The sequence below is a fragment of the Syngnathus acus genome, chromosome 17, assembly GCF_901709675.1.
Source record: "Syngnathus acus chromosome 17, fSynAcu1.2, whole genome shotgun sequence".
NCBI lineage: Eukaryota > Metazoa > Chordata > Actinopteri > Syngnathiformes > Syngnathidae > Syngnathus > Syngnathus acus.
This window is the reverse complement of record NC_051102.1, coordinates 2,199,687-2,212,618: the sequence shown is the minus strand read 5'-3', so window position 1 is coordinate 2,212,618 and position 12,932 is coordinate 2,199,687. Positions and strand designations below refer to the sequence as shown.

Here is a 12,932-nt window from a genome sequence, read left to right as displayed (position 1 = left end):
GTACCTTGTTATAAAAAAATAATAATAAAAGTTGTTCTAAAAACATATTTACAGTATGTGTTAAGAATTCTCCATGTTATTTATGTTATTCAGCCGTGCTTTGATTTGAGGTAGGGTGATTTATTTTGAAGGCCGTTTTCAGGCGATACCACTTCCTGTTTTACGTTCGTGTACAGACGTCGGTTACAATGGTACAGGAGTCATTGACGATTTAAGTGGGTCTCCTAACAAGAGAAATGAACGATCACATGTGTCTAACCTTTAAGACAATGTAGTATTGATCCAAATGTTTGTTTAAATTCCTTTAGAGGTCCGTTTTCGTGCGTTAGCACGATCGCGAATTAGCATCTTTCCGCTAACGCGTTAGCCTGCCCAGTACTTCTTAACATGTTACACGCACACACGTATAATATTTATAGTATCAATATTTATACAAATTTTCTGTATGTTATTTATACTATTGATGTATTATTTACATGTTTGAAACAATTATTTAATGTTCTAATGCTAAAATATGCACTTAAATGGTTTCATATACTGACTTATTGACACACAAAATGTACAGATAAAAAAATACAAAAAAATGTACAGATGAGAGGGTGACCGTACTTCGCAGATTTCACTTATCGCGGGTGGTTTTTGGAACCAATTATCCGCAATAAACGAGGGATTACTGTACTCTCGGCAACACACCAAACATAAGTAATCGATCGAGACAACAAAATACATTTGCTGGCGACCGTTAGTCGCCGTGCCGCTGCGTAACGGCTACTCGTACGATGCGAGATAAACTTAAAGGAGCGCGCAGGAGCTGTCAATCAAACGGCGCGCACACGAAGCAAACCGCGATCGGACAAACATATATATACTCACTTTGTGTAAAAGACGCACACGATCACTGCAACATACAGTACTCAGTCGATACCAGCAAACTTTAACTAACCGCTGCGCACAAGCTCCAACAATCGCGATAAGCTGAGGTAACTCTCGCGAGACTTAAGGCGCGGTGACGTAACTTTCCAACGTTTCAACATCATCATAGGAATCTTTCTAACAGCTATTTTTATTTTTCTTCTATGTGACAGGGGTTCGCTTTGGCCTTTAAAGATATCTGGCGCCATCTAGCGTTGTGAATGGGTATAATGTCTAGACCCCGAATGTAAAACGACCCCCACTTTTTCAGTCTTATTTCAATGCAAAAAACACCGTCTTATATTTGGGCCAATACAGTACCGTTCAACTGAAAATTGAGAAAATAACGCATCTAATGTCGCACCTAATTTGATTGGTAGATCCTTCCAAGTCATGTTAAAGTCTCATAAGATTTGTTAGAGTCTCGAGAGATTTGCAGAACTTTCTGAAACCCCTAAAGTCATACAAATTGGAGTTCAAATGAAAAGTAGAGCTCTAGAGTAGCACAGGAGTTCATGGATACAACTTTATGATATTTGAAGAAGTGTTGCGAGATTTGTTGAAGTCTCATGAGATTTGTTAGAGTCCCGATTACCCCCTAAAGTCAAATTTCAGGAAGAATGATCTTATTTAATTGCACACAACATCATCATTAGAACCTGTGTGGATGTCTTGCAAGATTCACAAGATGTTTGAGTCTCACAAGATTTGCTTGTGAAAATCTTCATGTCATTCAAATTGGAGTTCAACTGATAAAATGAGCATCAAAGTCAAGATTTGCTCATTAGATTGGTCAAAGTCTCAAGAGACCATAATAATTTGAGCTCAATCACTTATGTTGAAAAAGATGCCGACCGACTAAGTCAGGACTCAGCAACGTCATTGATTTGCATTCACTGATTTGCAGAAATCTTCTACTCCACAGGAGTCGTGCCAGTTAGAGTTCAACTTCCATACGACAGCATCAAAATGTCATGTGATATTGATACAGTACAACTGTCACGCAAAAGTATCGTCTGGAGCCCAAGACCCCCTCTGCTTCAAAATCTTCTCCTCTGATCCAGCTGCTCATTTGGCAGCAGAGCAAAGGAGTAAATGAAGAGCTTTGGCGGAAGAAGAGGAGGATGGTGGCTCGGAGGAGTAGATTGGCTCCGTCTCTATTTCAACTTCGAGCGTCTTTTCTGGCCTTTCAGGCTTAAGGCCACCGCCGTCCAATTATGCACTCCGTGGCTGTCCGTTTGATCAGCCTTTTTCCTCTATGCTCTGGTCTGAATAGGCCGTGTTTGAAGGCAGTTTGGCCACTCGTGTGTAAAAACAACTCCAATGGTGTTATGCTGAAGAATACCGTAAATGCAAGGAAGGGTACAAATAGAAATGTATAGCTGGAAGGCCTTAAGGTTGAACGAGCACGCTGGCGCATTTTGGGTGCCGCTTCTCCATCTGAAAATTTAATTTTTTTTATTTTATGGTTGACATTCATCAGGATTAATAGCCGTACCGTGGCCAAAGGTAGAACCTGGCCAGGCTTTCACTTGTCACTAGGACCGCTACCCCCTTTTTCATGCCAGCTAGCTAGCAAACGCCCTTAGCTCACCGCCTAGCTCTCGACAACCAACATCTTGCGCAATAGAAATAAACCGATGGAGAACAAAATGAATCCACAAAGAGACAAAATTGCAAAAAAGTGCTGAATATTATATGTGAAGGCTTAAAGAGTACTGTGTGGTCCAGGTTTTTGCAGATAAAAAAAAGTCTATTGAATCATTTCTAATGCATCACACACATTTAGCTAATTGTGTGTTATTCTTTATATCAGCATCCCGAGAGGCACGCGCTGACTCCAATCAACTTCATCTATCAGGCATCAGTGTTTCAGAGCGCTGAAGCTGTGACCTTCCGTCTGTAATTAAACGCCCCCGACGACACGGGCGCCTCTCCGCTATCTGATGAGCGATAGCGCAGCCGTTGCTGCCTGGCGAATGAGCGCTGATATTGGCTCGTCTCGCCTCGCCACGCACGAGAGCGTCGAGGTTCATAGGCCAAACCCCCGCAGCTTTACGACAAATAATCCATGTAGTAAAAAAAAAAAAAAAGTGTACGCTAGGTTGCGCACATCTATTATGCGCGGGCAAAAAGTATAGTAATTGTCATATGATTATTGTCATTGTTTCTGTCAACAAATAGTCATGATAAACTCCAACTAACATATAGTAGAAATAATCTAGAGTGTCAAAAAAGTCTAGGGTACACACAATTACACAAGGTACATCTTAATCACTCCTCTCACCAAAAGGACCATGACATGCTCAGTGACGTCTGAATGTGACCACTCTTCTCACCATCTTATCACATTAACCACCATCAAATAAAACAGCGACTTGAAATAATCCACAGAGCCCAAAAGGTCTTGGGCAAGTTTGCCCACGTGTATAACTAACACAAACTCCTTTAGTCAGCTTCTCTGGGGAAAAAAAAAAAAGTCCCCCCCACACTTGGTAACACTTAATTAATGCAAATGCCAATTACTATTCATGACAACTGTCACACTGGCCAACAGAAAATATAAGGACAACTAAGACAAATAATCCACAGTCAAATAAAATCCCACAGCAAACATGAGTCTATAGTGCAAACACTACTTAGAACAATTAATCAATCACCCCTGTCATCAGTTCCTTGTAATGACTGCTACTTTGCAGAATGAAAATAAAACAGAACAAGTAGAAACAAGCCACATACGCCAAAACTCTTGGGCATACTCATGCGCAGATGCATGTAAACCTGATTTTACCAGTTAACCATAATAACACCGCCCTGCAAAAATAGAAATAAACATGACAACTAATCCAAGGAGTTGAGCTAGAAAGTGTTTCACCTGGGCTTTCCAAACACTACATTCCTTTCTATGGTGCCTAAATGACCCTACCATAGAAACGATACTAGCTTGAAAGTCAACAGTGAGCTACTCGATATTATTATAAGCGCATCTAATAGTTAAGTGACTTACAGCATCGCTCTGGTCCCTCTCTGAAGAGATCCTGTGTCAGAAATGAGAGACGCGTCGGATTGGATTAACATCCCGCTCTCCCCAACCTGCGTGGAACTGCCTGCTTGGGTTAAGCTTCATCGTGAGGACCGACCTCCACATTCATGTTACCCCCCCACCATCATCTCAATGAGAAACATGCACAAAACAGACCCCTGCACAAGTCATGATACAATACACACGCATGTGTCTATTAAAGCAAATATCGAATTATGCAAAATAATGGGATGGCTGCAGAGTGGACTTTTGAAGAGCTGGGAGGCAGCTTTGTTGTGCATGGGAGGGAGGGCTAGCATGGCGGGTGGAAATGAGACAGTGGATGTGGTAGAAACAAAGAAATAGCACCCCAAAAAAGATGAAAAATTGGCTGAAATAAAGCGCGCACGGGACGCAAAGGGAAAGCACGGATGCTTACCTTGATTTTGTCAGGCGGGTAATTGCATCTTTGTTCTTTGCAGCACATCGTATGAGAAAATAAAAAAAAAATACTTATTTACAAGAAGTAAATTATTCACCCTATACAGACGGATATGGACTCTCAGATGATGGAAGAATGAGACCTAAAAAATGTGGGGAAAAGAAAGAAAAGAAAAAGCAGTGTTGTTTAGCTAGCGTCAAGCGTATCCGCCGCGTCGACGTCGTTCAAGCGAAAAGGAGGCGAGTAGAGAAGCGACGTCCTCATGGTTATGATGTCATGTGATTACATTTTTTTCACAAGGCAACGACAAAAAAAGAAAACGGAAGGAAAGAATGAAGGATGGAGGGCTGCTCCTCTTCCTCTCTCCAGCAGGTCCCTCTGCTTTGCTCCGCTTTCACTCACTACGGAAGCCCAAGGAGAAAGCGAGTGGGGGGGGGGGGCGCCTTTTGTTTTTGCTTTTTCTGCCTTGTAATGTTTTTCCATCCATCTTATATATATATTTTTTCTCTCAGACAGTGGGTATCAAAAACTATACTGTTTGTCTTTATTTTAAAATGGGAAAAGGTACAGTTAATCATTGAGCAAATAATTGATGTTTTAACAGTTATATTGCGTTACATATTTTGGAATATAAAATATTTTAAGTTGGTTGCATTCAACTCAACAAAAATGAAATATGAAATTTAAACAAAATCTATCAATGTAAAATATATTTTTCAACGACATATTAAAATATATCAAGTGATTTTATTAGATACAGTGGGGCAAAAAAGTATTTAGTCAATCACCAATTGTGCAAGTTCTCCCACTTACAAGATGAGAGATGCCTGTAATTTTCATCATAGGTAGACTTCAACTATGAGAGACAAAAGGAAAATAAAATCCGGAAAATCACATTGTCTGATTTTTAAGGAATTTATTTGCGAATTATGGTGGAAAATAAGTATTTGGTCAATAATAAAAGTTCATATTAATACTTTGTTATATACTCTTTGTTGGCAATGACAGAGGTCAAACGTTTTCTGGAAGTATTCACAAAGTTTTCACACACCGTTACTGGTATTTTGGCCCATTCCTCCATGCAGATCTTCTCAAAAGCAGTGAGGTTTTGGGGCTGTCGCTGGGCAACACGGACTTTCAACTCCCTCCAAAGATTTTCTATGGGGTCAAGATCCGGAGACTGGCTAGGCTACTCCAGGAACTTGAAATGCTTCTTACGAAGCCACTCCTTTGTTGCCCGGGCGGTGTGTTTGGCATCATTGTCATGCTGAAAGACCCAGCCATGTTTCATCTTCAATGTCCTTGCTGATGGAAGTTGGTTTTCACTCAAAATCTCACGATACATGGCCCCATTCATTCTTTCCTTTACATGGATCAGTCATCCTGGTCCCCTTGAAAGAAAATCAGCCCCAAACCATGATGTTTCCACCCCCATGCTTCACAGTAGGTATGGTGCTCTTGCATTGTTTCTCCTCCAAACACGACGAGTTGAGTTGTTACCAAAGAGTTCTATTTTGGTTTCATCAGACCATATGACATTCTCCCAATCTTCTGGATCATCCAAATGCTGTCTAGCAAACTTCAGACGGGCCTGGACATGTACTGTCTTGAGCAGGGGAACACGTCTGGCACTGCAGGATTTGAGTCCCTGGCGGCGTGGTGCGTTACTGATGGTAGTCTGTTACTTTGGTCCCAGCTCTCTGCAGGTCATTCACTAGGTCCCCCTGTGTGGTTCTGGGATTTTGTTCATCGTTCTTGTGATCATTTTGACCCCACAGGGTGAGATATTGCATAGAGCCCCAGATCGAGGGAGATTGTCAGTGGTCTTGTATGTCTTCCATTTTCTAATAATTGATTTATTCACACTAAGCTGCTGACCTATTGGAGATTCAGTCTTCCCAGCCTGGTGCAGGTCTACAGTTTTGTTTCTGGGAGAACTTGCACAATTGGTGGCTGACAATACTTTTTTGCCCCACTGTACGTAGAAAGCGCAGAAAATTGATGCAGTAAGTGTAAAAGGTCTGCACACCCCTTGTTAAATGCCTTGCTAAATTTTCTTTTCTTTAATCATGTCCAACTCAATTGAAAAAAAAATATTTTAGAGAAGGGAAATAAAACAATTGAGATAACGTGGTTGCAAAAGTGTGCATACCCTCTATATCACAGAGATGAAGCTGGATGTGTTCCATATTCAAACCCGTGCTAAATGGGAGCCAGGAACGGCTCCGGGATTTATTTATCCCTCCCGGGGACAGAGGCGAGAGGGACTTTTCGTTCCTATTCTTACACAAAAGGAACAAAGTACATAGAACAGCCTGGAATCGCAATGACGTTCATTAAGTCCACTCAGCACGAGTATGTGCTAGTAGCGCCGTCTTGTGGATGCAAAGGAACACTGCAAAATTTGGCTGAGTCAAATGGAGCCGAGTTGAACAGTTTTGTTCAGAGGCATTTTATGAGGACACGATTTATTTTTATTGGACATTTACTTTCTTGTCACCATCACGTCAACATAATTACACACACTCACGCAGATCACTGACAAAAATATGGAGTTTTGGTACACACCTTCCTTTCAGGCTTAATCATGTAAAGGTGATATTACTTTTGCAACATTGACAATTCATTTGAATAGTCTTTCACAACTTCATCATAATAATTAATAGATGGCGTTGCATCAGGTAAAACTGATATATCAAACAGGATATCACCACAAGCTTTCACAATGAAGCAATGACCAGGTTAGGGAATGTTACAACTACAATAAATGAAGACAACAGTGCGTAAAAAAAGAAAAAGAATGACAGAAAAATAACACAAAATTAAAAATTTTACATTTGAAGTTTACATTATTTTTTCTACATGCTCAACTATAATGTAGCTCAGATTCACCCTCTTGACTGTTTTGGATTTGCACTCATTTAGGTGAATTCCCAAGTAGGGCCTCACCCTCTTTAATTTCAGACATGGGACCTCATGATAAAAAAAAAAAAAAGTCCACCAAATTACTCACTCATACATGACGCTGGTGTCAGGGGCTGAATTGTTTACCTTTCGAGGGGGCGCTACTGAGTAAGCAGGTCTCTCGCGGACCAGGCAAGCGCAATGAACAATTCTAAACAAGCTCATGCTTCACAGGAAAGGGGTACACACTCACACACACATCCAAAAGACATGTTCAAATACTCAATAGTCTTATTTTCAACCATCTTTCAGTAAGAGTGTGGATAAACACTTGTTCTTGAAATGACAATTGAAGACAATACACGGCAAATAGCAACATTCAAATAATTTACGGTGTATTTACACAACTTATTTTTCCAGCGGTGTTGTCATCTTCCTCTTGTCCTCTCCTTAGTCGCCCATCTTTACTTTTGACGTCTTCAGGGGAGGAGAAACAGTAACACTTTCAGTAACACGTACTTACTGTTCATTTTCTCTTCAATTTTGAACTGAATGAAAAATACCCTTCTGACAAATCTAAAATCCATTTTAGTACTGCGGACGTGGGCCGAAAGTTCAAATGCATCACAATTTCAATTCAATGCTGCAGTCGTGTCGCTCACCTGCAGGATGGCCACAATGACACCGAAGAGGCCGATGGCACTGCCAAAGATCTCCACAATAAGGATCTTGACAAAGAGGCTGGCGTTCTGGGCGTCGGCCAGCGCCGCCCCACTGCCGACGATACCCACGCAGATACCGCAGAAGAGGTTGGAGAAGCCCACCGTCAGGCCTGCGCCGAACATGGAGTAGCCTGCTCACACAAAAACAATTGGCCTGTTGAATTCATATGACTTTCAGCTACATCCAACTTTTTGTAAACAAAGCACTGATGAAAATAGGACGTTCGGTGAATAATTTTAATTTTATGCCAATCAATTTCTCAGCGGTACCCTAGTACAGTCTTACCGGCCTGGTAGTTCCTTGCCCCGATGGTCTCTGGAGTTGTTCCGCTGAAGCTCTGCAAGATTATAAAAATCATTATTCTTTTTATAGCAGGATAAGACAAGACAAGACAGAGGTTATATGGAATGTGGTTTACCTCAGCCATGTTACTGATAACAATGGCCATGATGATCCCATAGATTGCCACAGCTTCACAGAAAATGATGCTAGAAAAGATCATCAGAAAATGTTGAATTAAATGTAGCTTCAAATATTAAAAGAAATGCCTAACTTTATTGAAAACACTAATGTGAAAATAAATTAATTAAAAAAAATCTGAAGTCTAATTTTATTGAAAAGAAATACATTTGAAGTCTAATTTTATTGAAAAACTAGATTAACGTCAAATAATTCTACACCAAAAATGAAAAGACAAAAAGTGCAAAAACTAATTTAATGCATGCAAAAAAAATGCACGAGAATATATTAAACTTAACTGAAAATGTCAAAAGTATATTTTTTCCAAATATTCCAATCAAATAAAATATTTTGCAAATTAAAAAAATATATTTAAAAACATGAGGATATCACAATATCAACGTGGTGGTTATCTGCAAAAAAACAACAACGTCTTTTAGGTCTATCAAAAAGATAAATGTTTTGTCATGAGCCTACCTGACTAAATTTTTGGTTTTAATGCGTGGAGCCTTGACTCCACCGCCAATGATGCTTGAGCCAGTGATGTAGATTCCCCTGGGAAATATACACACAAGCAATAAGAAACTATCCTCCCACCACTTCAACACAAAAATATCCTACTTTATAAGACAGTCCAAGACGCGCCACTTCCATAATGTTAGATGATTTTCTCCAAAAGAGGAAGCAAAACTACAAAACTTCCAGGATGTGTCACTCCTCATGCAGTCACGACTCACCAAGCTGCTCCGACTACAGACAGCGAGATGGCCAAACCGATGCCTAGATTGGCCCACATGAATGGTGACGTCTCTGTGAGGAACCTGCAAAAAGATTCAAAAGGAATTGAAAATGGCATGTTCTGAATTGAAGGCTCAGTATTCCATTCTTCCCCAAACATGGCTCAGTTTTTCTGGGTGTAAACAACATGAGGGGGGTTCGGGATACTCACCATGCTACATCAAAGCGAAACCCTAAATCAAATATTGTATAGCATATACCTAGAAAGAAGAAGACAGTGGCAATTAGTATTTGTAATATAATAACTGCATCTACTCCAGCCAAAAAGTCACATTTAAGTGCAGCTACGTCTTGCTTTGGTGTGAGAACTCACTCTGTCGTGAGAAATGCTAAAAATCCACACTAATTAGAATACTTTGCATGCTTATTTCTAAATAGGAATAATACGACTTTAACCACATCGTATTATCACATACGGCCAATGCTGCCAAAAGCACAGAAAGAGTAGTTTTCTATTGGCTATGTTTGCAGGATTTTACTACGAGCTTCAATTCGTCATCTGGTTACAACCTGACTGCAGTAACGCGGAGATATTTCACAAAACACCGCTATATTTTTCCAAATAATGACCTTCAAACAAACTAAGTCCTGTTTAGTGCAAACTACGATAAATAATATATTTTAACGATAGCTATCCACCGCGAAAGAGCCGCAGTACTTGTCATTGGTTACCAGGAATTAGCCTGATCCGAAATACAGCTGTCAAACATAGCAGATAAAGCGACAAACAAACCTAATCAAAGGTTTTAGTGCTTGATATTATTTGATAACTTGAAGCAGTACGCACTTTAATTCATAACTAACCCATTTAAACGTGGAAACGAGCTTACCGACGACGAGTATTGTGCTCCAGAAGGCCAAAGTGACCCCCGTGTAAAGAATGGCGTGTCCGTCCATCATCCACTCCAGCAGCATTGATTCGGCGGTGTGCTCAGTAGATAAGCGAACGAACCGTGAGCTCGGCACCGGTAAACACCACTAAAAAAAATAATGATAATGATGACGATTTTTATGAAATAAGATGGCTAAGGGAGCGCTCAGTTGGAGCGTGAAAAACAGAAGTGTTCAGTGTCAGCTGATCCAGCTTGACTAGCATGTGACCATAAGGCTGCGTTCCATTTCAATTTCTCCTCGTTGTCCTCCAACGCTTTTTACCATATACGTTCCGCTTTCTGGTTCTTTTAAACGGGCTTATTATAAAATATTAATTTTCCCTAAAAATTAATGTATGAAGATACATTGCATCTTACATTTTTACAAGCGCTCAAAACGACTGGGTCCCCGAAGGCTGCGTTCCGTATACCAGGGTATTGTCGTCACAGGAAGCGTCATCGTGAGCTTCCGTTGAGTGAAGAATTTACATACTGCAATAAATTATGAAATTATTATAATTATAATTTTAATTATCTATCTATATCTATCTATCTATCTATCTATCTATCTATCTATCTATCTATCTATCTATCTATCTATCTATCTATATCTATATCTATCTATCTCTCTCTCTCTCTCTCTATATATATATATATATATATATATATATATATATATATATATATATATATACTATATATATATACTATATATATATAGATAGATAATTTAAATTATAATTATCAAAGTTGAAACTTAACTGTTTCAACTTTTCTTTATATGTGTTTGCAATTATGAGCTACGATGTTAGGGAAGCTATCAACAATTCATGTAGCACATGATAAATACCTGGAATTCCCAGATGGATACAAATAAATGAATCACAATTTGATTAAAAAAGTAACAATTTGATTTGAATGAATGTTCTCAACAGATGACTGCAAAAGAAAAGTCAAAAAGTCAAAGTCAAAGTCTGCTTTATTGTCAATTTCTTCACATGCCAAGACACACAAAGAAATCGAAATTACGTTCCCACTATAATTATAATTGTAATTATATATCTATATCTATATATATCTATATATCTCTCTCTATATATATATCTATATCTATATCTATATATATATATATATAATCTAAATTATAATTATCAAAGTTGAAACTTAACTGTTTCAACTTTTCTTTATATGTGTTTGTAATTATGAGCTACGATGTTAGGGAAGCTATCAACAATTCATGTAGCACATGATAAATACCTGGAATTCCCAGATGGATACAAACAAATGAATCACAATTTGATTAAAAAAGTAACAATTTGATTTGAATGAATGTTCTCAACAGATGACTGCAAAAGAAAAGTCAAAAAGTCAAAGTCAAAGTCTGCTTTATTGTCAATTTCTTCACATGCCAAGACACACAAAGAGATCGAAATTACGTTCCCACTATCCCACGGTGACAAGACATAGTACACAATATACATACAAGCAAACAACACAAAAAATAAAAACAAGAAAAAAAAAACTTTTTGAAATGGCCAGAAGAGAGGGTGTGCACAGTACATTCCATTTGGGTGTGTTATGCCTGCAAATGCACACCTGAATCTCTTTCCGCCTACAGCCTGTTCCTAAACGGATACAGTTGTATCATTTTATTCAGTATTTAAAAGTATCAAAGTATTTGTCTTTGTGTTTCACTGTGACCTTGAATCTGCGGCGTTGGGGAGAAACGGGAGCGTTCCTCGCAAGGAAGGTGCGCAGATGGGCGTCACCTCCACCCAAAAACAGGGACAAACCGAATAGTTTGTAACAAGCTGTCAAACTCCTCCGCTGCATACCAACGTGTTGATTTCGTGTTGTGCCTTTAATGTGCAGGTTGCTGTCCCTGCACGGTCCCCATCTTAGAGGTTGCTGCTGCTGCTGCAGAATGCAGACAGGGTCACCTTCCCTCTGCTATTCGTGAGAAGCTCATATATAAATGCATATATAATTTTGTTTGTTTGTTTATGTTCACATACAAAAACATTTCAAATGTACATCGATTAAATAAATGTGATGGAGAATGTCTAAAAAACCCTCCGGGGGCTGGCTTACAAAGTGGCATTCTCCAGAAATATGAGTTCATTTAAGGTCAAATTTATATGGATCGAGAAATATGCGTCCTAATACATGTCATACAGATGAAAGATAAAAGAAAAATGAATAACAGTGATAAGGCATACAGCAATAGGGTAAAACACACCAAAACTATAACTCAAGAGAATAATGAATGGATCCGGGTTAATTTAGCATACCATATGGAAAATATTTATTGTCTAAGAGAAGTGATTTCAGAGCCTTCTTACATTGGTGAGTCCCCTCGAAATAGTGGCAGCGAATTGTAAATCTTTGACCCTCTGTAGCCTATGTTACATTGCGTTTGGGATGTACGGTGGTCTGAGGTCATTTGAGCTGCGTATGGGGTAATTATGGACCTGAGAATTATGTCTAATAGGTTATGACAGAAATAGGGGAAGGGTTCTCCCCAATGAGCTATGAACAAAGAGACCAATTTGAAGATGATTAACTTGAAAAACAGTGAGGATACCTAGCCGAGTAAAAAGAGGCTGAGATGAATGTTTTGGATGTACACAACATATTACTTTTCGAGCTCGTTTCTGCAGACGATATATAGGCTCAAGTTTGGTCTGGTGAGTACTAGCCCAAGCGATATTACAATAGTTCATATACGGATAGCTCATTGAATAGTATAGCATAGTGGCTACCTCGGAGCAGATTAGATGACGGGTTTTACGTACAATAC

General features: G+C 39.2%; 2 protein-coding genes across 3 annotated transcripts in view; both read right to left on the bottom strand.

The window, feature by feature from the left end:
• Positions 1 to 4,777, bottom strand: part of b4galt2 (UDP-Gal:betaGlcNAc beta 1,4- galactosyltransferase, polypeptide 2) — a 48,146-nt gene extending 43,369 nt beyond the window's left edge. Inside the window, exon 1 of one of the 2 annotated variants that reach the window (XM_037275418.1) lies at positions 4,374 to 4,777. The gene's annotated coding sequence lies outside the window, so the exon portion shown is untranslated. Of the gene's footprint in view, positions 1 to 3,919; positions 4,187 to 4,373 lie in introns of those variants that run through there. The other variant, XM_037275419.1, reaches the window with a different exon arrangement.
• A 2,050-nt stretch (positions 4,778 to 6,827) lies between these two features.
• On the bottom strand, positions 6,828 to 10,362 carry atp6v0b (ATPase H+ transporting V0 subunit b). The gene is made up of 8 exons (XM_037275439.1): positions 10,091 to 10,362; positions 9,412 to 9,460; positions 9,200 to 9,283; positions 8,940 to 9,017; positions 8,422 to 8,491; positions 8,289 to 8,340; positions 7,943 to 8,133; positions 6,828 to 7,757 (listed from the first exon to the last, which is right to left on the bottom strand). The coding sequence occupies exons 1-8, from the start codon at positions 10,173 to 10,175 to the stop codon at positions 7,731 to 7,733; spliced, it is 636 nt and encodes a 211-aa protein (XP_037131334.1). The 5' UTR covers positions 10,176 to 10,362; the 3' UTR covers positions 6,828 to 7,730.
• Positions 10,363 to 12,932: the final 2,570 nt, after the last annotated feature.

Excerpts from the sequence above, each read along its gene's own strand:
- atp6v0b (XM_037275439.1), bottom strand. The coding sequence starts at position 10,175 with ATGCTGCTGGAGTGGATGATGGACGGACACGCCATTCTTTACACGGGG. Across the intron at positions 8,492-8,939 it reads AAAACCAAAAATTTAGTCAG|CATCATTTTCTGTGAAGCTG; the intron begins GTAGGCTCATGA and ends GATCTTTTCTAG. Across the intron at positions 8,341-8,421 it reads TTATCAGTAACATGGCTGAG|AGCTTCAGCGGAACAACTCC; the intron begins GTAAACCACATT and ends ATAATCTTGCAG.